The 23,102-nt window shown below is 45.0% G+C and overlaps 1 protein-coding gene across 1 annotated transcript in view; it reads left to right on the top strand.

Annotated features, from left to right (window-relative positions):
- The window catches only part of LOC117427501 (cadherin-22-like), a 197,322-nt gene that overhangs the window by 104,915 nt on the left and 69,305 nt on the right, over window positions 1-23,102 (top strand). Inside the window, exon 4 of the mRNA XM_034045717.3 lies at window positions 7,738-7,857. Within this exon, the coding sequence (XP_033901608.2) occupies window positions 7,738-7,857 (120 nt within the window). The remainder of the gene's footprint in view (window positions 1-7,737; window positions 7,858-23,102) is intronic.

The following is a 23,102-nucleotide window of genomic DNA, read 5'->3' on the forward strand; positions in this document are numbered from 1 at the left end:
AACCATGTGACCTTTCTGAATTGAGAGTGGGTCGGGCTAGTTAAATCATTGGCAGCTAAGCAACTCCTGTCCAATTCTAATTATGTAAGCAGTGCAAAGAGTCAACACTCTCTTTAATAAAGCTTAGCTCAGAATCTGTAGTGTAACTGTGTTCATTTGATAGACTTGTTATCCAATTTCAGCTCTATCTTTGTGTAGACATGAGCTGCATTAATTGCTTACTGCATTTATTCTGGAATTGAGGTCCCCAGCAACCTAAATGGCATTGTTTCCTAAGGTTTTTGCAGTCCTTGAAAATGTGTCATTTTTTTTTACAAAAACTGATGATAATTTAGAATCAGACACTAATACATTCAAACCAAAGTGGGTGTTAATGTAACATTCTGCTTGAAATATAATTGGAATGAATGGTGACACGGTCCTGATAATAACACTCTGGTTATTATCATGCTCTGCTTAGTATGAGGATACACCAGACTAATCCCAGGGCTGGTCTTTGCTGGGGATTCTGGAGGGAGCTTCCCATTTGTCCTCCAGAACTAGAGAGCAGATGTCGACATCTGCTTTCTAGTTCCAGGGTGTAAAGATGCAGTTGGCTTGGTCCTGGGATTGGAGGACTCCATTCTCTAGTTCCAGGGTGTAGAGATGCAGTTGGCTTGGTCCTGGGATTGGAGGACTCCATTCTCTAGTTCCAAGGTGTAAAGATGCAGTTGGCTTGGTCCTGGGATTGGAGGACTCCGTTCTCTTGTTGCAGGGTGTAAAGATGCAATCCCACTGACCTTCAGTTCTCATTAGCAACATTAGCACCGTTCTTCATTTCTCAACTCTAATGCAAAATATTTTTTCTATTATGACACACTGGTAACTTGGTGCAGTCTGTGCTGTAGGTCACCCCCACTTCCATTATGTAGCCTCACACCCATGCTCTCAGACTCACTCTGGTAGACCATGAGAAATGATAAGATATCAGAATGCAAAGTTTACCTGGGGAAATCTGTTTGAATCTAAACAATGCTGGATCTAAACACTACAGTTTCTCTTTAACGCATATTCCTGCTGGTATTTTTTCACCAGTGTTCATTTAAGTGCAATAAGAAGACCATTCCCCTTGCTATAGATTTTCTAGTTTTCACAGCCATTTTCATTATATGAAAAACTACAGGAAAACTCATTTTGAACCAACGCTGCAGCAACCATTTAAAGAGGTTCTAGCTAATGAAATAATGAATCACTCCCATGAGCATGTGCTTGTAAATATGCTGCCTGCTCCTCTGTTTAACTGTTAATTTATCAGAAATCATGTGAGATGGTGACTTCACAATAGCAGTGTTATGGAAACTCATCTTACAGTATTGTGTGGTCAAGTCTTGATTGTGGGTATTGTAAAAACACATGAACCCTTAGATTTCAGGAGCCTTTTGAGGTACTTTATATTTGCAGGGTTCTATTAACACAACACACTAAATGTGTTGGTGGCCATGATGTTAACCTCTGACCAAATGTAAAGTGTTACCGGTCAGGTGACATTTCAGGCTGTGAAGAGACACTTCAGATTTGGTGCACAGCTGTGTACTATGATTCAATTCTGGCACAATTATTAAAGAGTTAAAACTGAGTGTTTTGGGATTTAAAGTTTTACAGCCTTTATATTTGAAATAATTTCAGGGTAATGACAAACTTATTAATTAAGGAAGTTGCGTCTCAGATTAATGAGTCAGCACCCATGGCTATACCCCGCCCAGCTCTTTATTCTTCAGCTGCTTCAATACCCCATTACTCAAGTCAATCTCACCAGCAACACACACATTATCACACAGCCAAGAAAGGAAACCTGATTCACTGCAGCATGCTTTTAATACACTTCCATTAATCACTCCACTCCTATTTAAAGTTTGCTTTTGTTATTTCCACTGGAGACCACTAAGCTAAACAAAATGATTTTGACTATTGAACACACAGTTCAATATTGTTCAGAGACTCCGATGTGGTTTTCCATTAGCCAGTGGGAGAGAGAGCTGGTAGGTACAATAATATCCCAATTTCATGTTAACGGTTTGGAGCACTGGATTTGCTAGCAATTTCATTTTCAAAAATACAAATAAAACAGCATGATAAAGCTTGAGGGGCTGAGGCAATGCAGCATTTGAAATGGGATTGTCAGCACAGTGTTTAGCCAATGAAAGCCATTGGTCATGGAAAAGGACCAGAGTTGTAGTATAGAATTTTTTTTTTTTGTCAGTCAATCAGATTCAGCGTTCACCTGCTGTATGCCATGGACATCACAAAGAAAAACAAGTCATGACATCAGTGTACCATATTGAGTTTTTACCATGCTCAGTATTGGCACGGTTGGGGTTGCCAGCTTTAAAAGAAATTTATATCTGAGGCACGTTTTGGAATTCACTTCAAAACTGTGACATCACAATGGGCCACATACAGTATCTCAGACACTTAACAGTGTTCTCTTCATCAGCCTCCTTTCAGTGTAAATCAAAATTAACTAAATAAAGGTTGGTCATGAATGAAAAACAAATATGGATTTTTTCAACTTGTATTTTAAACACAAGGCAGTATATAATAGAGTTATAGGACTGTAAACATTTGGATTAATTAAGTTTCTTTCTGTATTTCCAGCTGATAAATACTGAGGTAGCACTGCACAACCATTTTTTTAATTACACGGTGGTTGTATTAAGATCCAGCACCTTGTAGATCCTAACACTAGACCACACCGTCTCTTACTGATATGGCACCATCGTGCTGCAATTGATTTCCAGTAGTGTGCCAGTCTCTAGTACAGAACTGTTGCTCGCCTTTATAGTGCCATTACTGAAATGCCATTGAAGAGAGTTCAGTAAGGCTGAGCTATGAGACTCCACTAGCTCAGGTCAGCAGAGATTGTATTAATGCTCAGTGTGATTTAGCTACAGTAGGTGATCTGTGCCTTCAGCTACATCTAAAGGCCTCTCCATTGCAGGGTGCCAAGTTAAAATATTAGCTTTCCGTACAGCCTTTAGCCTGCAGCTTTTTAACAGATGGCAAACATTTATTACATTTGGAAGCAGGAGTGATTTACCTGGATAACCATGTGAGAGTGTGGCATGAATTACTGTACCTTCTACACACCAAGCACTGGGAAATGTATTCATGCAGTTACCCTGAGTTCAGATATCAATTGTAGCCCATAGTCAAAACGCAGTTACCTCAATGAAACCCCCCCAAAAGGTACAGCTAGGGCTTACTTTAATCGCTTGTGTTTTAAAGTGTGATATCTGATACTGTAGTAGGTTATATAAATCTCTGTTTGCAGTCCTGGCTTTCAGATTGCATTTCCAGGGCCTTCTTTCAGTAACCAAGCAGCTACTGCTCTAATGACTGACCTGCTTTGCACCCCGATGACACTGCTGAGGTGACATGACCTAGGAAGTAGAAGTGTTACAGGGGATCAGGGGCTATCAAACTACAAGGCTATAATATGACCCCTAATCATACCACTCTCACCCTCTCTGTCCTCCTACTAATACAGTACAGTGTGCAAGTTTAATAAAGGCTGTCAACTCTAAATACATGAGGAAACCCTAAGGAACAGCTGGTAAGCGTGCTGCTGCAGGTGTGAGTCTGGGTGTTGGGGTATTAGGTTCTTTGCCTGTAGCTTTTACTGTTCCCCCGAGGATCTCACTGTCAGTACTAACCAGGCTCAGCTCTGTTTTGTGAGAGCTATAGGGCATAGCCCTGGAGTAAACACAGCTAATGTTGGATAAGTACAAAATGCTCCAGACTCACGTGTACCCTCCCTGCCAGTGAACCTAGACTTTATGAAATATTGTATGGTGTGTCTCAAAGCCCATTGAGCACACAACAGGCCCTAGTTTCTACATTTCCTATTACTGGAAGTTGCTTGTTAAAGTGATTCAGAACCTCCTGCAGTATTTATAAGAAACACATTACGTTACCTTTGCTGTGTCCCGCGTCGTCCATATCGCAGTGTTATATTTTTAAACATATTGCCGACTCTTTTGTAATTTTTAATCACACATCATGGGTCATAAATCAAGAGGATACATTTCTCAGCATTTACTTGAGAGCGCTCGCCAGGAGAAAATCATTTATTTTTAAAGGATCATCGTGAATCCAGATTACGCTCCCTCCTGCAACAATGCTCGTTTCAATTAGCGGGCCAGCATGGTAGAAGGAGGGTGCATGATCTAGACACACTGTTTACAAGAAAAGTCTTTTCTCCTGGAGTTTCCAGGTAGAAAAAAAATAAATAAATCCTGAGTTTATTTACCTACAGTGTGTGACTGTAACTATCTTTTACTAATTATTGATTACCAGTATCTATGCATACCAAGACATTTAGTTAATAAGGGTGTAAGTGGATTTAATTAAACGTCCCACTCTAGTTGTTTGTCATTCCTAGAACATTAGTATTTCTTATTTCTTAGCAGACACCCTTATCCAGGGCAACTTACAATTGTTACAAGATATCACATTATTTTTTACATACAATTACCCATTTATACAGTTGGGTTTTTACTGAAGCAATCTAGGTAAAGTACCTTGCTCAAGGGTACTGCAGCAGTGTCCCCCACCTGGGATTGAACCCATGACCCTCCGGTCAAGAGTCCAGAGCCCTAACCACTACTCCACACTGCAGCCATTTTCCCTCACATATCTGGGCCAAGTTCAGCCAGTGCCTCTATACTAACAATGAAGGGACAGTTTGAGTTGAGACTAAAAGAGACAAAAGAGAGTACTGAGTCCCCAAAGCTTATTAGCACACACAGCAGCCACCCTGAGGATTAATGAAGAGGGCCCAGGCTATTTTAATGACCAGCGCTGCCTGTCACTTTAGACCTGGGGTGAGATGACAGCAAACAAACAAGACAGTGACATATCTCAGTAATTAGCTTAATTACCTCACAGCAATGAGCATGATTCTGATAGCTGGACTGGAGCATGACACTTCCCCTCAAAGCTTACAGCTGTGGCCTTTCTGGATGCCACCAGCTGCCAGTAATTATCTGATACTTCATGTCAGACAGGCCACTTCCCGTCTGCATTTTCCTTCACTTCAGTGTCTGATACAGTAGCACACCAAGGAATCTCAGTTCTATTGAAATGAAGTCTAGATTGTTCTAAATTTTTTTTTTTTTTTATGCTCCGTCAAAAATAAAAATACTAATTGTTTTTGAAAATGCAACATAATAATAGAATCATTATGCTGTAATTATCATTTGGTGATTATTTTAAAATGATCCGTCAAGTTGACCAGCTCTCGTGGTGTAAGAGTGTTTTTTGTGCTATTAAAGTAATTGTAGCAAAAAAGTTCCATTACATTTCCCCAGCATGCATGTGTCAAATGTGCAGTTTTGAAAGAAACATGTATATTCATTCTAAAAAAAAAAGATATCTGGTACCGCACTAGGTTAAAGGAAACCTTAGACTTTCACACACAAATGCAGCTACTGAGCTGTCTCAGAGACATTAAACAAATTATTTAAAATACCCATTCAGACAGCACGGAATTGTGCAATCTATGCCAGTATAATAACATCATAACCTTTTCACACAGCCAAAGGGATCATGTGAGTACAACTTTCAAACCTGTCAGTCAACAGATCGTTTTCATGGCAACGGAGATTCGCCCATAAATTACAGCATCCCTTCTATTTGTGAATTCACCTCCTCGTCAGCCCGTAAAGTTACAATTCCTTAACTTATTTCAGACTCCAATTACTACCTCGTTCTTGATCAGCCATTGTATTTGAAAAAAATGAAAACGTGTAACACCAACGACAAAGATACCCAACACGTCCTGTATACATCCAGTCACGTGGCATGATGACTTTCAACCCATGCTCACTATAGCGCTTCAGTGCCGTTATAGCTTTTCACACAGGAGTTAAGATGGTTCAGTGCCATCTCTGAACCACCTCGTAAGGTGGTTCAGAGACGGCGTAAAATAAGACGGCTCTGTGACGGTGTAGGCAATTCACATAGACCAAAATGCCACATCAGTGCCGGCTCTGAGCCGTCATAACTCATCTGTGTGAAAGGGGTATAGACTGTCTTGCAATTCCTGGTCATTTTACCTGGAGAGTGAAATTGTCTCCACCCCTTCACTGGCTTCTTTCTTGTCAAAAAACAATTAGAGGCTTCCTTTATGCATTGACCATTCTTTCAGCCAGAAACTACTGTGACCCAGAAGACACTGATGAAGTGAAAAGGAAGCGCAAGTGCAAACAGATTGTGTGTGCGTGCGTGCCTGCGTGTGTGTGTGCGTGCGTACGTGCGTGTGTGTGTGTGTGTAAGCAGGGAACCTCTAAGCTTGCCTCACCTGGGATTGATTGACATCCGGGTAGGTGGGGACATGAAAGCCCACATCAATGCAGACAGAGTTGACAGCTGAGTCAGACAAGCTGCTGTGTGAATGTGCAAGACTGTTTGTTGTTTTTGGTGTGGCCCAGGCTGACAGGGGCCGGGAATAATCATCCCAATAAACCGTGGATTCGAGTACCTGCAAATTGTGTGTGTCTCCTTCCTTCATTTTCCACGGTACGCTACAATATTAAATTGGCCATTGTAAATCATTTCGGGAACCCAAATGCATATATATGTTATAAGGCAAAACACAAATAACACGGTCTGCAATTATGGACCCCGACAACTGTGTTATAACGGGTAGTACTGTATTTAATTGAATATTCGATTCGTTGTTTTAATGAAGGATGCTTAGGTCATTATTTGCCATGCTTACTAACCAACAGTCCCAACAAAAATTCTGCTCTGGGAAGGAGGATACCAGGGTTGTACTAAGCACTGAAGACAGTAACACTTTATATGAAGCACATCTAATTACATAGTCGTTACTCAGTAAATGCATGTATACTTACACGTAATTACAATGTTATTATGCACAGTTACAATGTACTTCATGTGTAAATATTTTTTGCACGATATATGTAAGTACACAATTGTGTCAACAAAGGGTTTGGGTTAGAGGTAGAAATAAGGTAAGGATTAGGGTTAGGATTATATCATACAAAAATAAATGTACATTAAGTACATTGGAACTGCAACACCTGAAGGGATTAAGGGAGTAGCTGCAACTTGTCATCTATAGAATTATGGAGCTATGGAATATCTGCATTTACAAATTGAAGTTGAAAGTACAAGAACCAAAAGATCTTCAACAGCGGAAGACAAGGAGAACCGTGATAATGCTGCGTGTTAATAAGAGACTGGTTTGGGCTCCCTCATAAGCTTTGTAGAGCTGATATCGGCAACCTAATCAAATATTGGACAGGCAATAGTCAACAATAATCAACGCATTAAGAAAGATTGCATATTCAAAAGCAAGAAACTACAAACATGTGCATATTATTACACATCATAATATAATATATGCATTGAGAACAATATTATAACTATTGGTTGAATTATTAAAAATCGAGCAAGAGGGCTTTAATCTAGTAATGTGCCAGGAAAGCACATTTACTGGGCTGCTAGTTATGTGAGACTTCACACAGGAGCACCAGGGTGATTCATCAATCAACCAATGTTTAATTGAGGCAGAATAAAAGCTATGACAATCATTAGTCGGTTAGTCAATAATAGTGCTGTGGTAGAGTAGGATGCAGCCCTAAATGGGAAGGAAAAGTGGGATTCATTGCACAGGTTTGAAAACTGCTTGTTTGTAGTGAACTGTGGTATTGATCTGTCTGTTTGTTGCAGGGACATCAGTGATGAAGGTAACCGCCTCCGATGCAGATGATCCCACATACGGGAGCAGCGCACGGGTCATATACAGCGTACTGGAGGAGGAGAAGATCTTCACTGTGGACAGCAAGACCGGTAAGAGCTCTACAGACAATCAGCGTTTCAGTGTGTATCATCAAAATCCACTACTGAAATTGTGATATAGCGGTAACATGCACATTTGGAAATGTTAAGTTTCTATCCCAATTCTGAAATGTTCCTAATGTGTCCAAAGCAGTGGCAGTGGATATAGAAGGATTATTTTTGTTTTATGGATTTGCCATTGCAGTGGGGAGTCTTGGATTCAAAGCTTGGCAACGCCGCTATTGTGATGTCACGCTGCTACGTGAAACCTGAAAAATAAATTTGCATTGGAACAACGAAATTGCTTGGTTTTGTAACAGTAGTTCCATGACGTATATGCACCTGTGGCAATGTGGGTTGCAGTGCGCAGGTGTAGAGGTGATGCAGTCTTCAAGATAACGACCCAGCGATGTGTACTGCTCAGTTAAATAAACATGGAGTTCAGTCCCGAAATAATAAGCACAGTATTTAAACACACACACACAACACACAAACACGAGTCCTAGTCCAGGGTGAGTGCTATCAGTGCTAGTGGTGCAAATACAATTTATTTGTGAACAACAGTGCTGGTTATCCGGGTTTGTGCTGGCCTGTAGCAACAGCTCTGGATTGTGTTAGCCATCTAACAAATAACAAATACAACAGTTAGACAAAACAAACAAACAAAACACTCACAGATGCCCTTTAGCGGTTCGACCTTAATCATAACAAAGGAACAGATCGCCTTGCTATGTTCCCTTATATACCGTCAGGTTAACGAATGCAACCGTTTCTCCTCCAATCCAAGGTCGCTACATCGCTTCCCCCCCCCCCCCCCCTTCTAGATAGCCAATTTCCACCTAACCCTGGGAATGAATTGTCAGGCCATCCAGTCCAGGGCACTTTGTTCCCTTTACACAGTGCCCTCACAGGTCAGGAGGGAGATTTATCACCAAGAATCATTCTGTCTCTGTCACAGCACCATATCAGAAAATAATCGATTTTTTTGAAGAGCAAACAATAAATACAGATTTTTACGATAAAAAAGATACATTTGCTGCCTTCTGTATAAGAAAGTGAAGCTTTCTTATTCATATAATTTTATGGTCTTTTAAGAGCCCAGTAGTTATAGGTATGGCTCCTTTATCCAAGAAGGACAGATATCTCAGGTTAAGATCAGTAAACCATTATTCTCTATGTTTTGAGCGTCAGCATCGAGCGACAAGTGTCCATTCTCTCAGGAGAGATAATCCAGTTTCAGGAGACATTTCCTGAAGGTTATCACTACACTTGTAATGGTTCCTTTCAGAGTGTGTTGTTTAAATCTCTCTCCTCCACTCGAGATTGTGAATCACTTGCTGTCACTGCAAGGTACTGCCCCCCTACCCCCAGAAGCTGCTTCGCGGACCGGAGAGAGCTTAACAATGCACTCAAAGTGTACACCCCTTCATCTAGAAACTGTGCAAATACAACTATATTTCACAGGCCGGTAACACTTCACAACATGTGTGTCCTGAATCACTGTACAATGTCTGTGTAATGTATTAACAGAAGCTGTGGAAGCTGTTGTAAAGTATAGTGCAAGAAGCAGTATCACTTAAAGGGACTGTAGCTAACAGAATAATTCCATAAATCTTGTTGTGCAGTACCATTCGTTAGATAGGTCAGAAAATATAATACAGTACTCCGTCGGGTATTCGCCCATCACATACCCGCCCTAACCGTTATCCGCCATGATCAAGCAGCAACGTCACCCATGTGTACAGCACTAATGCAGAATGGCTACTTGAAAGCGAAAGCGAGTTGTGCTTACAATTGAAGTTTTTTTTTTTTTTTTTTTTTAACCTATGCATTTTGCTACTGTGTAAATTACATGACACTAATGTAAGGGTAAACATCACTGTGTCAGGGCAGGAGCCCTGCACATAAAGAGTTTTTGTGTGTGTGTGTGTGTGTGTGTGTGTGTAAATAATGTGTGTTTATTGTAATTAATTAATGAAGTACCTGATGCTCCTGGGAGGCCTGCCTGTTGTCTGTGGAATGTAATCAGCAGGTAGGTGTGTTCCAGCAGCACGTCAGGCATAAAAAGGTTCCATTTATTCACCTCAGGGCAGCTGCAAAATCAAAGCAAACTGGGCTAAAGAAGTTGATATTCGCCAATGTGTGTGTGAGTGAGCGAGAACCAGAACCAGGGTTGGATGCCGAAGAGTGAGTAAGCAAGTCGAAACCACTGACAGCCGGGCGGGTAGCCTGATTCCGTATATTATTGAACAGAGAAAAAATTGAAAAGATTGTAGATCCCACCAAAGTTTTCGTACACTGTGTTGTATGTACTCTGTGCGCTATTATTATTATTATTATTATTATTATTATTTCTTTATTTATTTATTTCTTAGCAGACACCCTTATCCACGGCGACACAATTGTTACAAGTTATCACATTATTTCACATTATATAGACCAGCACACAAAGAGCATTACAAAGAGACCAGCCACAACCTGTCACAAAGAGACCAGCCCCTGCCTGTCACAAAGAGACCACCCAAAGCCATTACAAAGAGACCAGCCACAGCCTGTCACAAAGAGACCAGCCACAGCCTGTCACAAAGAGACTCAGCTACAGCATGTCACAGAGAGACCAGCCACAGCATGTCACAAAGAGACCCAGCAACAGCATGTTACAAAGAGACCAGCCATAGCCTGTCACAAAGAGACCAGCCACAGCCTGTCACAAAGAGACCACCCACAGCCATTACAAAGAGACCAGCCACAGCCTGTCACAAAGAGACCAGCCACAGCCTGTCACAAAGAGACTCAGCTACAGCATGTCACAGAGAGACCAGCCACAGCATGTCACAAAGAGACCCAGCAACAGCATGTTACAAAGAGACCAGCCATAGCCTGTCACAAAGAGACCAGCCACAGCCTGTCACAAAGAGACCAGCCACAGCCTTTCACAAAGAGACCAGCCACAGCCTGTCACAAAGAGACCACCCACAGCCATTACAAAGAGACCAGCCACAGACTGTCACAAAGAGACCAGCCACAGCCTGTCACAAAGAGACTCAGCTACAGCATGTCACAGAGAGACCAGCCACAGCATGTCACAAAGAGACCCAGTAACAGCATGTTACAAAGAGACCAGCCATAGCCTGTCACAAAGAGACCAGCCACAGCCTGTCACAAAGAGACCAGCCACAGCCTGTCACAAAGAGACTAGCCACAGCCAGTCACAAATAGACCAGCCACAGCCTGTCACAAAGAGACTCAGCCACAGCATGTCACAGAGAGACCAGCCACAGCCTGTCACAGAGACCCAGCAACAGCATGTTACAAAGAGACCAGCCACAGCCTGTCACAAAGAGACCAGCCACAGCCTGTCACAAAGAGACCAGCCACAACCATTACAAAGAGACCCAGCCACAGCCTGTCACAAAGAGACCCAGCAACAGCCTGTCACAAAGAGACCAGCCACAGCCTGTCACAAAGAGACCAGCCACAGCCTGTCACAAAGAGACCAGCCACAACCATTACAAAGAGACTCAGCCACAGCCTGTCATAAAGAGACCCAGCAACAGCCATTACAAAGTGACCAGCCACAGCCTGTCACAAAGAGACCAGCCACAGCCTGTCACAAAGAGACCAGCCACAGCCTGTCACAAAGGGACCAGACACAGCCTGTCACAAAGAGACCAACCACAGCCTGTCACAAAGAGACAAGCCATAGCCTGTCACAAAGAGACCAGCCACAGCCTGTCACAAAGAGACCAGCCACAACCTGTCACAAAGAGCCCAGCCACAATCATTACAAAGTGACCAGCAACAGCATGTCAGAAAGAGACCAGCCTCAGCCTGTCACAAAGAGACCAGCCACAACCTGTCACAAAGAGATCAGCCACAGCCTGTCACAAAGAGACCAGCCAAAACCATTACAAAAAGACCAGCCGCAGCCTGTCACAAAGAGACCAACCACAACCATTACAAAGAGACCAGCCACAACAATTACAAAGAGACCAGCCACAGCCTGTCACAAAGAGACCAGCCACAACCTGTCACAAAGAGACCAGCCACAACCATTACAAAGAGACCAGCCACAGCATGTCACAAAGAGACCAGCCACAGTCTGTCACAAAGAGACCAGCCTCAGCCAGTCACAAAGAGACCAGCCACAGCCTGTCACAAAGAGACCAGCCACAACCATTACAAAGAGACCCAGCCACAGCTTGTCACAAAGAGACCCAGCAACAGCCTGTCACAGAGACCAGCCACAGCCTGTTACAAAGAGACTAACCACAGCCTGTCACAAAGAGACCAGCCACAGCCTGTTACAGAGACCAGCCACAGCCTGTCACAAAGAGACCAGCCACAGCCTGTCACAAAGAGACCAGCCACAGCCTGTCACAAAGAGACCAGACACAGCCTGTTACAGAGACCAGCAACAGCCTGTCACATAGAGACCAGCCACAGCCTGTCACAAAGAGACCCAGCAACAGCCTGTCACAAAGAGACCAGCCACAGCCTGTCACAAAGGGACCAGACACAGCCTGTCACAAAGAGACCAACCACAGCCTTTCACAAAGAGACCAGCCACAGCCTGTCACAAAGAGACAAGCCACAACCTGTCACAAAGAGACCAGCCACAACCATTACAAAGAGACCAGCCACAGCCTGTCACAAAGAGACCAGCCACAGCCTGTCACAAAGAGACCAGCCACAGCCTGTCACAAAGAGACCAGCCACAGCCTGTCACCAAGATGCCCAGCCACAGCCTGTTACAAATAGACCAACCACAGCCTGTCACAAAGAGACCAGCCACAGCCTGTTACAGAGACCAGCCACAGCCTGTCACAAAGAGACCAGCCACAGCCTGTCACAAAGAGACAAGCCACAGCCTGTCACAAAGAGACCAGCCACAGTCTGTCACAAAGAGACCAGCCACAGCCATTACAAAGAGACCAGCCACAGCCTGTCACAAAGAGACCAGCCACAACCTGTCACAAAGAGACCAGCCACAACCATTACAAAGAGACCAGCCACAGCCTGTCACAAAGAGACCAACCACAACCTGTCACAAAGAGACCAGCCACAGCCTGTCACAAAGAGACCAGCCACAGCCTGTCACAAAGAGACCAGCCACAGCCTGTCACAAAGAAACCAGCTACAACCATTACAAAGAGACCAGCCACAGCCTGTCACAAAGAGACCAGCCACAACCATTACAAAGAGACCAGCCACAGCCTGTCACAAAGAGACCAGCCACAGCCTGTCACAAAGAGACCAGCCACAGCCTGTCACAAAGAAACCAGCTACAACCATTACAAAGAGACCAACCACAACCTGTCACAAAGAGACCAGCCACAGCCATTACAAAGAGACGAGTCACAACCATTACAAAGAGACTCAGCCACAGTTTGTACAGGAGGGGAACCTGCTGTCTCAAGCCAGGGCGGTTGTCCCTCCCTGCAAAGAGGGAGAGGGGAGCAAAGCAGGGTCTGACCCCAGCGCTGTGCAGGATTCCCCTTTATCTGAATTCCAACTGCCGGTGTGTTCTGAACCCAGCGCTGATGTAGACCGTGCTATAATGAAACCAAATCATACAGTGAAAGCCTCAGATGTGTCCTGGACTCCTGATGAGTGCGTCTAAGCAGCCCCCTGTCTGAGAACAGTAGCACTGTAATATACCTAGACAGAAATCCAGAGCCATTGCCAGCAGACTTTGTTATAACATGTCACAAATGATTGTGTTTCACAATTGGGAGATATGGAAAGATGTGTCTGTATATCTGTCCTGCTTGTTCAGTGGCTCCAAAAGTATTTCTGCAATGGTATCTGCCAGAGCAGAATGTATTTTTCCTAGAACAAAGAAGAATTAGGTGGGAAATTAGGTGCTCATCTGCATTCATGTTTTTAGAGCTTGTAACCTCATCTCATCTCACCGACAGGCAGTGTATCACACAACACTGCCCTTTACAGTGGCAGAGAGCTGTGTGCCAGTCCCCAGCTGCGCGTGTGCCAGCCCTGGGATTGCTGCTCAGCTGTTCTCTCTTAATTAAATTAGCACAGCAATTAGCAGACAGCGCAGAACAGAACTTGTCTGAGCAGCATGGGCAATGCGTACTGTCTGAGCCTGGAGCCTGAAACATTGCATTACATGCACAAACATTGCACAAGGGCATTCCCTTCGAAAACCACATGGCATGGACTCGCCTTTGTCAAGCTCCTTCTATTTAGGGGAGTGTGGAGGTATTATCCTACTGTGTGACGGACCTTCTTGATCCGGGACAGGGAAATAGGAATGGTGGAGGCACACAGCAGGTCTCTCTTTATTTAATTGTAGGTTACAGCTCTTAACAGATTACCTCAGGGTTAACGTAATACAGCATACATTCCCAATAGCCACCTGTCAATACCTGTCAATACTGTGATCTGGAGAAGGAAGACATGCCACTGCTCCAGGGTAATGAAGTTAGGCACACATGCCACTAACATCAGCTACTGGACTCTCTTTCTCATATGCAGGGCAATACAGCACTGCTTCCTGCAGAGTCACTTTAATAGAATGAGCATTACAGAGAAAAAGGGTGAGCATTATTAAGGCCCTGTTTTGGTCCAAGGCTGTTCTGAAAAATGATGTTTCTGGAAATATTGATGTAAATTGCTAGTTGTCAATATGCCCTTCCTTGAAAATAATCGTTTGATGCTTGTTTACATCTCTTTCTGCAGCACTGTACTTGGCAAGGCAACCTAGCATTAACATATTGGCTCTCAGAAGCAGCATGAGATGTCTCCTCAGTGTGTGCTTTTTCTTGTCAGATTGCCCTGTTTTTTACAGACACTTGGGCTCAATCCCAAGTGGGGGTCACTGCTGCAGTACCCTTGAGCAAGGTACTTTACCTAGATTGCTCTATTAAAAACACAACTGTATAAATGGGTAATTGTATGTAAAAATAATGTGATATCTTGTAACAATTGTAAGTCACCCTGGATGAGAGCATCTGCTAATAAATAAATAATAATAGTGTTATTGTATATTATTGTTATTGTCAGGGGCGCACAAATACAATCCTCCAGGTTTTATAGGTATCAGTAGACAATTCATTGATAAAGACCTGGAAGGAGGTTGGTTCAAATAAATAATTTAGAAGGCTGGTGGAACAAAGACCAGGAGGGCCAGAGACCTCAAACACTGTAACTGTGCACCCTGGTACAAATATCGATGAATCAGTCGATCTTTATTTTATATAGCGCCTTTCATAGTGGACCACCATCACAAAGCGCTTTACAAGATACAGTAAAAAACAATGAATACATTAAGTACAGTAAAAAAAAAAAAAAAAAAAAACCATACAATAAGGCTTGGAGCTGAGACAGACCATCTTCAACATAAACATGATTGTACCTTTCCATAAACTCTGTCCAAGTTACACTTCATCATACAAGTCCATTGCAAAGTTCAGTATTATTTCCAGTTTGCAGACAGAGCCCTGGCTGATGTCTGAGCTGGAGTTCCAGAAACACTTTCCAGAAGACTGCTCTGCTGAGTGCGCACTGCACACAAACAGCTGCTCTTTGAGTCTGTCTCCTGCTGTTGCCACTCCCTTATATACTGTATCAAGACTCCTGATTGATACCAATTCATTCATTATCCATGCCCTTTTAGTTTTATCCCATTTACTTTTATGAGGCCACACAGTTCTCTATTTACTTGGAATGGGTCACACTTTACATTAAGCATCTCTAATTCTGTGTATTTACAATGTACAGAATAAGGCTCTAAGGCTTTATTTGCTAACTTATAAATGACAAGGGTGCTATATACAGTGTGGAATTATAACATTAAATGCCCATTATGGTGTACTTTATTTGTTATAATTAGTTGCAAGTGTATCTCACATATTAAATGTGTATGTGGCTCAAGGTTTTTTCATTGTTGCTGTATTTATCTGAATCTGAATGTGGATGTCAGTTTTATCTTCTGATACCGCTGTCGGTGAACACGTTTCTGTTTATTATTTACTGGTGGCTCACTCAGTCTTCTTATCTTCCAGGGGTCCCATTATACAAATGTAAACAGTTACACTACTATTACTACTATGACTAGGTCATCTATTATTACTGCTAAACACAATAATATAATCAGTGCTAAGCCAGGCTGCCTGGCTTCAAAAACAAAGCTACAGAAAGAGCTGTGAGCAGAAAACGTCCTCCTTTTGGAGTCATATTTGTTCCATGCATTTACAATGTTCCTGATATTGACGACAGTGGCAACATCATCCCACTGCAACTGCCTTTGTGCGACTATTATCCCTCAGACTGCACAGAAACACAAGGATCATTTGCTAAGCAGAATTAGTGCCACTCAAGCACTCCTGAGGAGCATCATCCTACCTGTAATAGGAATGCATATGTATGTCCTGTCGACAAGTAAGCACATTCAGTTCGCCTGTCTCCACCAATGTCAAGTTAATATACTTCAAGACTACTCAATCAACAGCTCTCAGAGCAGAAATCTGCTAATGCTGCCGTTTCCAAAGCGTATCAAATCGGGTTGTGCATGTAAAAAAACAAGTTATAAAAACACTGTCTCCGTTTCAGATTGTACCATCCTGGGAGGGGAGAGATGAGAGTAAGAAAGCAACTCAAATGCACAGGTTAAGTTTTGATTAATAAGTCTTGTCTTGCTTTCTTCAAGTGACCAGCTAGAGCAGGTAATCTGGATGTGACAGTGCACCTACCAAATGATCTTCAGTGACAATGCAGACAGAAACTGCACTGAGAGTCAATGGTAGCACAAAGGCAGCTACAATAATATGGGGCTCCCAGTGGTAAATGGCACCAAAATATGAGAACTATACCATTCCCAAATGATCTTGAGTGACAATGCAGACAGATAATGGTGCATCATTTAGGAGGCGATGTGGTCCAGTGGTTAAAGAAACAGACTTGTAACCATGAAATCCCTGGTTCAAATCCCAGCTCAGCCCCTTATTCATTGTGTGACCCTAAGCAAGTCACTTAACCTCCTTGTGCTCTGTCTTTTGGGTGAGACGTTGTTGTAAGTGACTCTGCAACTGATGCATAGTTCACACACCCTAGGTCTCGTATCTTGTAAAACTCTTTGTGATGGTGGTCCACTATGAAAGGTGCTATATAAAGATTATTATTATTATCAATGGCAATGCAATGGGGCATCACAAGAGCAGCTACAATGGGATGAGGCTGTGTGGCGGAGTGTCCCGCCCCTATTTATTATTATTTGTATTTTTGTTTGCGGCGCGGGTAAAAGCGCCGCGTCTTTTATTATTATTTAAAAACCCCGTGAGGATGCATGGCTGATCAGCTACTGATTACTTAAATAGCTGACAGTCATGCATCCTTACCAAACGCGTGCAGACTCTGGCCGGGGGATAATAAGATAATTACCAACTAGTTAATCCCTCGGCCAGAGTATATAAACCTGCAGCTCTCTGCACTTGATGTTGGGGTGTTGGAGTAGAGAGTACGGGGAGCGGAGAGAGGAGAGAAGGAATAACATTTAAAAACAATTGCTAATACGTGCTGGATTATCCAGCACGGCACTTACTTGTTTGTTTATTTATTCGTTTGGCCCTCGTGCCCTTTTGTTTGTATTTTGTTTAAATATTTTGTTTGTTTGTTATTAAATACGCTGAGTGCTTTTGCACTCAGTTTCACCCGCCCATCCACTGTTTTGGAGTCAGTTACTTCCTGGTCCGTGACGTCATCCACCACACCACTGCGAGCCAGACTGTCACATATGGTGTCCTGCGTGGGACAAAACAAACGCCTCCAATAGCCGGACCAGGAAAGGAAAGCTCGTTTTTTTGTTCGTTTTTTTTTCAAAGTGTTTTTGTGTGTTTTTTGGGGGAAAAAAAAAAAAAAAAAAATATGGGAAGAAGCGGACGGAGGAAGCAGCAGCTACAGCAGCGTGGGGCCGGTCGCAGGTCCCACTGTAGCTCAACCATGCTGGACGTCTGCCCCACCTGCTTGAAAGGTGAGGAGTGGTGCTTCGCTGTTGGGGAAGTGGGTCACATAGCACCCGACCAACCCCCTCCATGGCAGGAGAAAGAGGAGCCAGAGCGTCCAGTGAGGGAGGACCTGCATCCTCCAAAGAGGACGAATGCACTCTCCTCTGAGGGAGTCTGGGACTGGCTGGTGGAGCCGGGGAGGGATTATGAGGAAGCCCTCCCTGCAGTGATCAACCTCCTGTGGGCAAGAGATGGGGAGCGCTGGGAGGCCGGGGAACAGCAACACCACCCAGCTTCCCTCCCAGACATCGCAGCCATGGTGTTCAACTACCTGGCTGCGGATATGGGAGAGACCCTGCTGCTGCCATCTCCAGCACAAAAGGGAGAGGAGCCATCGCTACCGTCTCCACCAGCAGAGGGAGAGGAGCCATCGCTGCCGTCTCCAGCGCCAGAGGGAGAGGAGCCATCGCTGCCGTCTCCAGCGCCAGAGGGAGAGGAGCCATCGCTGCCGTCTCCAGCGCCAGAGGGAGAGGAGCCATCGCTGCCGTCTCCAGCGCCAGAGGGAGAGGAGCCATCGCTGCCGTCTCCAGCGCCAGAGGGAGAGGAGCCATCGCTGCCGTCTCCAGCGCCAGAGGGAGAGGAGCCATCGCTGCCGTCTCCAGCGCCAGAGGGAGAGGAGCCATCGCTGCCGTCTCCAGCGCCAGAGGGAGAGGAGCCATCGCTGCCGTCTCCAGCGCCAGAGGGAGAGGAGCCATCGCTGCCGTCTCCAGCGCCAGAGGGAGAGGAGCCATCGCTACCGTCTCCAGCATCAGAGGGAGAGGAGCCATCGCTACCGTCTCCAGCATCAGAGGGAGAGGAGCCATCGCTACCGTCTCCACCAGCAGAGGGAGAATGCCTGCTGGTTTCGCCTCCTACGCCCGAGTGGGAGGAGCCCGAACGTCCTACGCCCGAGTGGGAGGAGCCCGAACGTCCTACGCCCGAGTGGGAGGAGCCCGAACGTCCTACGCCCGAGTGGGAGGAGCCCGAACGTCCTACGCCCGAGTGGGAGGAGCCCGAACGTCCTACGCCCGAGTGGGAGGAGCCCGAACGTCCTACGCCCAAGAGGGGGGAGTCGGTGCGTCCACAGCCCAAGAGGGAGGAGTCGGTGCGTCCACAGCCCAAGAGGGAGGAGTCGGTGCGTCCACAGCCCAAAGAGGGGGGAGTCGGTGCGTCCATAGCCCAAGAGGTGGAAGTCTGCGCTTCCACAGCCTTAGGACCCAAGCTGCAGTCCCAAGAGCCAGAAGGGGAGGAGTTACAGGCTCAACCCCCTGAATTTTTCTGGGGGGGAGAAGGGCAGGATGCTGGTGTTCCCCAGCAGCCTCTATTTATGCTGCTGAAGGGAGCACGGCACACACCAGCCCAGCCGCCACAGCAGAGGGAGCCAGCACCGCCACAGCCTCCCTCTGAGTGGCCAGCATCCGCCCCATCGCCTCTGCCTCCGCCACCTCCACCAGCAGAGGGTGAATGCCTGCTGATTCCACATTCACCGTCGTGGGAGGACTGCTTGCCCCTCCCACCTCCACCAGCAGAGGGTGAATGCCTGCTGGTTCCGCCTCCACCGTCGTGGGAGGACTGCTTGCCCCTCCCACCTCCACCAGCAGAGGGTGAATGCCTGCTGGTTCTGCCTCAACCGTCGTGGGAGGACTGCTTGCCCCTCCCACCTCCACCAGCAGAGGGTGAATACCTGCTGGTTCCGCCTCAGCCGCCGTGGGAGGACTGCTTGCCACTCCCAGCTCCACCAGCAGAGGGTAAATACCTGCTGGTTCCGTCTCAGCCGCTGTGGGAGGACTGCTTTCCCCTCCCACCATCGCCATTGCCTGGGGATGGCTGTTCTGCATCGCCTGGGGCTGCCTTTTGTTCTCCACAGGACACAGGGTACGAGGGAGAAGTGGAGCTCCCGCTGCCGCCTCCATGGCCAGGGGCTCCCCTCCCGAGTTCGCCTCCCGAGGGTCCGCTGCGGCTGTCGTCGCCTTCCGAGGGTCCGCTGCGGCTGCCGTTGCCTTCCGAGGGTCCGCTGCGGCTGCCGTCGCCTTCCGAGGGTCCGCTGCTGCTGCCGTCGCCTTCCGAGGGTCCGCTGCTGCTGCTGTCGCCTTCCGAGGGTCCGCTGCTGCTGCCGTCGCCTTCCGAGGGTCCGCTGCTGCTGCCGTCGCCTTCCGAGGGTCCGCTGCTGCTGCCGTCGCCTGGGGTCGCCAGGGATCCTGCTTCGCCTGGGGTCGTCGAGGGTCCGGCTTTGCCTGGGGTCGCCAGGGATCCTGCTTCGCCTGGGGTCGTCGAGGGTCCGGCTTCACCTGGGGTCGCCAGGGATCCTGCTTCGCCTGGGGTCGCTACACGATGGCCGGAGCTCCATGAAAGGGAGCTGCCAGAAATGAAGAAAGGGGGGGAGGTCAGGAGACCAGCTCCCCCAGCCGCACTTTCGCGGCTGGAGATCATGTGGTCGGAGCCCCACGGAGGGGAACTGCCGGCCATGAAGAAGGGGGGAGAGGTCAGGAGACCAGCTCCCCCAGCCGCACTTTCGCGGCAGGATAGAGTGTGGCGGGAGCCCCGGAAGAGGGAGCTGCCGGCCACGAAGAATGGGGGGGTGCCAGAGATTCCACCATGGCCACCCCCCAGAAGTAACTTGCTTCCCCCTCTTCCGGGACTTAAAGACTGAGGGGGGAGGTGGCCGTTGGGGCCATGTGTGCTGCGCACAAGGGGGGGCATGTGTGGCGGAGTGTCCCGCCCCTATTTATTATTATTTGTATTTTTGTTTGCGGCGCGGGTAAAAGCGCCGCGTCTTTTATTATTATTTAAAAACCCCGTGAGGATGCATGGCTGATCAGCTACTGATTACTTAAATAGCTGACAGTCATGCATCCTTACCAAACGCGTGCAGACTCTGGCCGGGGGATAATAAGATAATTACCAACTAGTTAATCCCTCGGCCAGAGTATATAAACCTGCAGCTCTCTGCACTTGATGTTGGGGTGTTGGAGTAGAGAGTACGGGGAGCGGAGAGAGGAGAGAAGGAATAACATTTAAAAACAATTGCTAATACGTGCTGGATTATCCAGCACGGCACTTACTTGTTTGTTTATTTATTCGTTTGGCCCTCGTGCCCTTTTGTTTGTATTTTGTTTAAATATTTTGTTTGTTTGTTATTAAATACGCTGAGTGCTTTTGCACTCAGTTTCACCCGCCCATCCACTGTTTTGGAGTCAGTTACTTCCTGGTCCGTGACGTCATCCACCACACCACTGCGAGCCAGACTGTCACAGGCTGTCATTTGTAGAAGTATACCACAGGATCTCATTCTGGCCATGGATGTCCCAATGACATGAACACATTAATACATACTGGTAATGCATTGCATTGCAGTGCTACGTTACCGCATACGTAGCAGACTGTGTGCTCCTGAGTCAGGACCAGTGTCCAGTAATTGTTTCGAATCCTTTGTGTTATTATCTGCTAATGGTTTTGTTAGGGTTGTGTATCTCATATACATTGTGCTGTACTTTAATTCTAGGTCTCTTATCATTTGTATGGTATGATTATTACCATTTTAGTGGTTATATGTTTTCTATGGTGACATGCTTCTGTTTAAGTGCTTATGTGAATTCTTGTATAGCATTATTTCTCATTAGCTTATGCCACTGGTACATCATGCAGACAAACACATGTAAAACAAATCAAGCAATCAAAATGTAATATCCTTGTGATAGGTTGGATGATGGTCAAGCAGGCAGCAGGAGTCACATACAGAAAAATATTATTTGATTCAGAATGTCAACAAGACACTATCTCTGTGTCCAGGACATAGATCACAAATCAATACTTTCTTGGACTCCCAGGTTTAGCCTGATGAGCTTGCTCCTTCTCTATACACGTGGCCCTGCAGCTGAATTGAAAATGATCCAATTTAGCTTGAGCACATTCTCTCAGGGTTTTCAGTCAGATTGAACACAGTCCAGCCACACTCTCACATGGCTGGCTGCCCTGTCCGTTGTGGAAACACTGGACACAATGCAAGGATTTAACCCCTACTCCCTGCCCTAGTACACAGCACACAGACTATATACAGTTATGTGCATGTATAATACTACAGAGAACTCATCATTCTGTCACAATCCCAATAAAAGTAAATCTAGAGAATTTATTTGATGTTTGAAGTTCTCACACAGCGATGTTCAATATGCACATGAAAAAGATCTGCTACAACAGCTTCTTATTCATGTGTCCAGCTGTCAGTCATCATTAATTTTGCTCTAAATCTCTTCACAAAAAGCATGTGAGCTTTAATCTGTGATAACATTTTCTTTTTAATTCAGATTAGCAATACAGACACAAATGTGGTTGCCGACAAACTTTTAGGTTTTTAACAATGTATATTACCCAGAGTTCTACTGCTGACAGGAAAAAAGTAATATACTGATGATTTTTTTACAGAAGCAATATTATACTTATTACTTATTACTTTTCCCAATAATAATAATAATAATAATAATAATAATAATAATAATAATAATAATAATAATAATAATAATTTGAGTGCACATTTAAATTTTGCACTCAAAAGTACACAGAATTCTTAATCTTTGAATAGCCTTTTAATGAATTAAGCCAGTTTCTCAAAACAAGCATCATTAATCTATTCAAACACAGCACATCACAAAGAGGTGAGATTTAATAGCCAGTATCTTCACTGTAATGCTAGTAAGGTGCAAAAAAACAAATCTGATACTTAAGGAAAAGTGATTTGCACACACTGCAGATGCACGGTTTCCAACTGAAGTAATAAAAAGTAATACCTTACTGTAATATCTAAAACATTTGATTACAAGTAAACATTTTACCATAATGTGTCAAATTAACAAGCCTGAAATATTTCCAGTATGGCAAAGGGGGTCTGACTCACACAACTCACTCAAAGCTACAGATACTTCTACCATGCAACAAGAAAATGTGAAAATCACATAGCAGACAAACGGTTAGATCAATACCATCATCATTAAGAGAAAAAACAGATAGAAGACAAACGATTAGACCAATACCATCATCATTAAGAGACAAATCAGATAGAAGACAAACGATTAGACCAATACCATCATCATTAAGAGACAAATCAGATAGAAGACAAACGATTAGACCAATACCATCATCATTAAGAGACAAATCAGATAGAAGACAAACGATTAGACCAATACCATCATCATTAAGAGACAAATCAGATAGAAGACAAACGATTAGATCAATACCATCATCATTAAGAGACAAATC

Source organism: Acipenser ruthenus, chromosome 29 (assembly GCF_902713425.1).
Source record: "Acipenser ruthenus chromosome 29, fAciRut3.2 maternal haplotype, whole genome shotgun sequence".
NCBI classification, from domain to species: Eukaryota; Metazoa; Chordata; class Actinopteri; order Acipenseriformes; family Acipenseridae; genus Acipenser; species Acipenser ruthenus.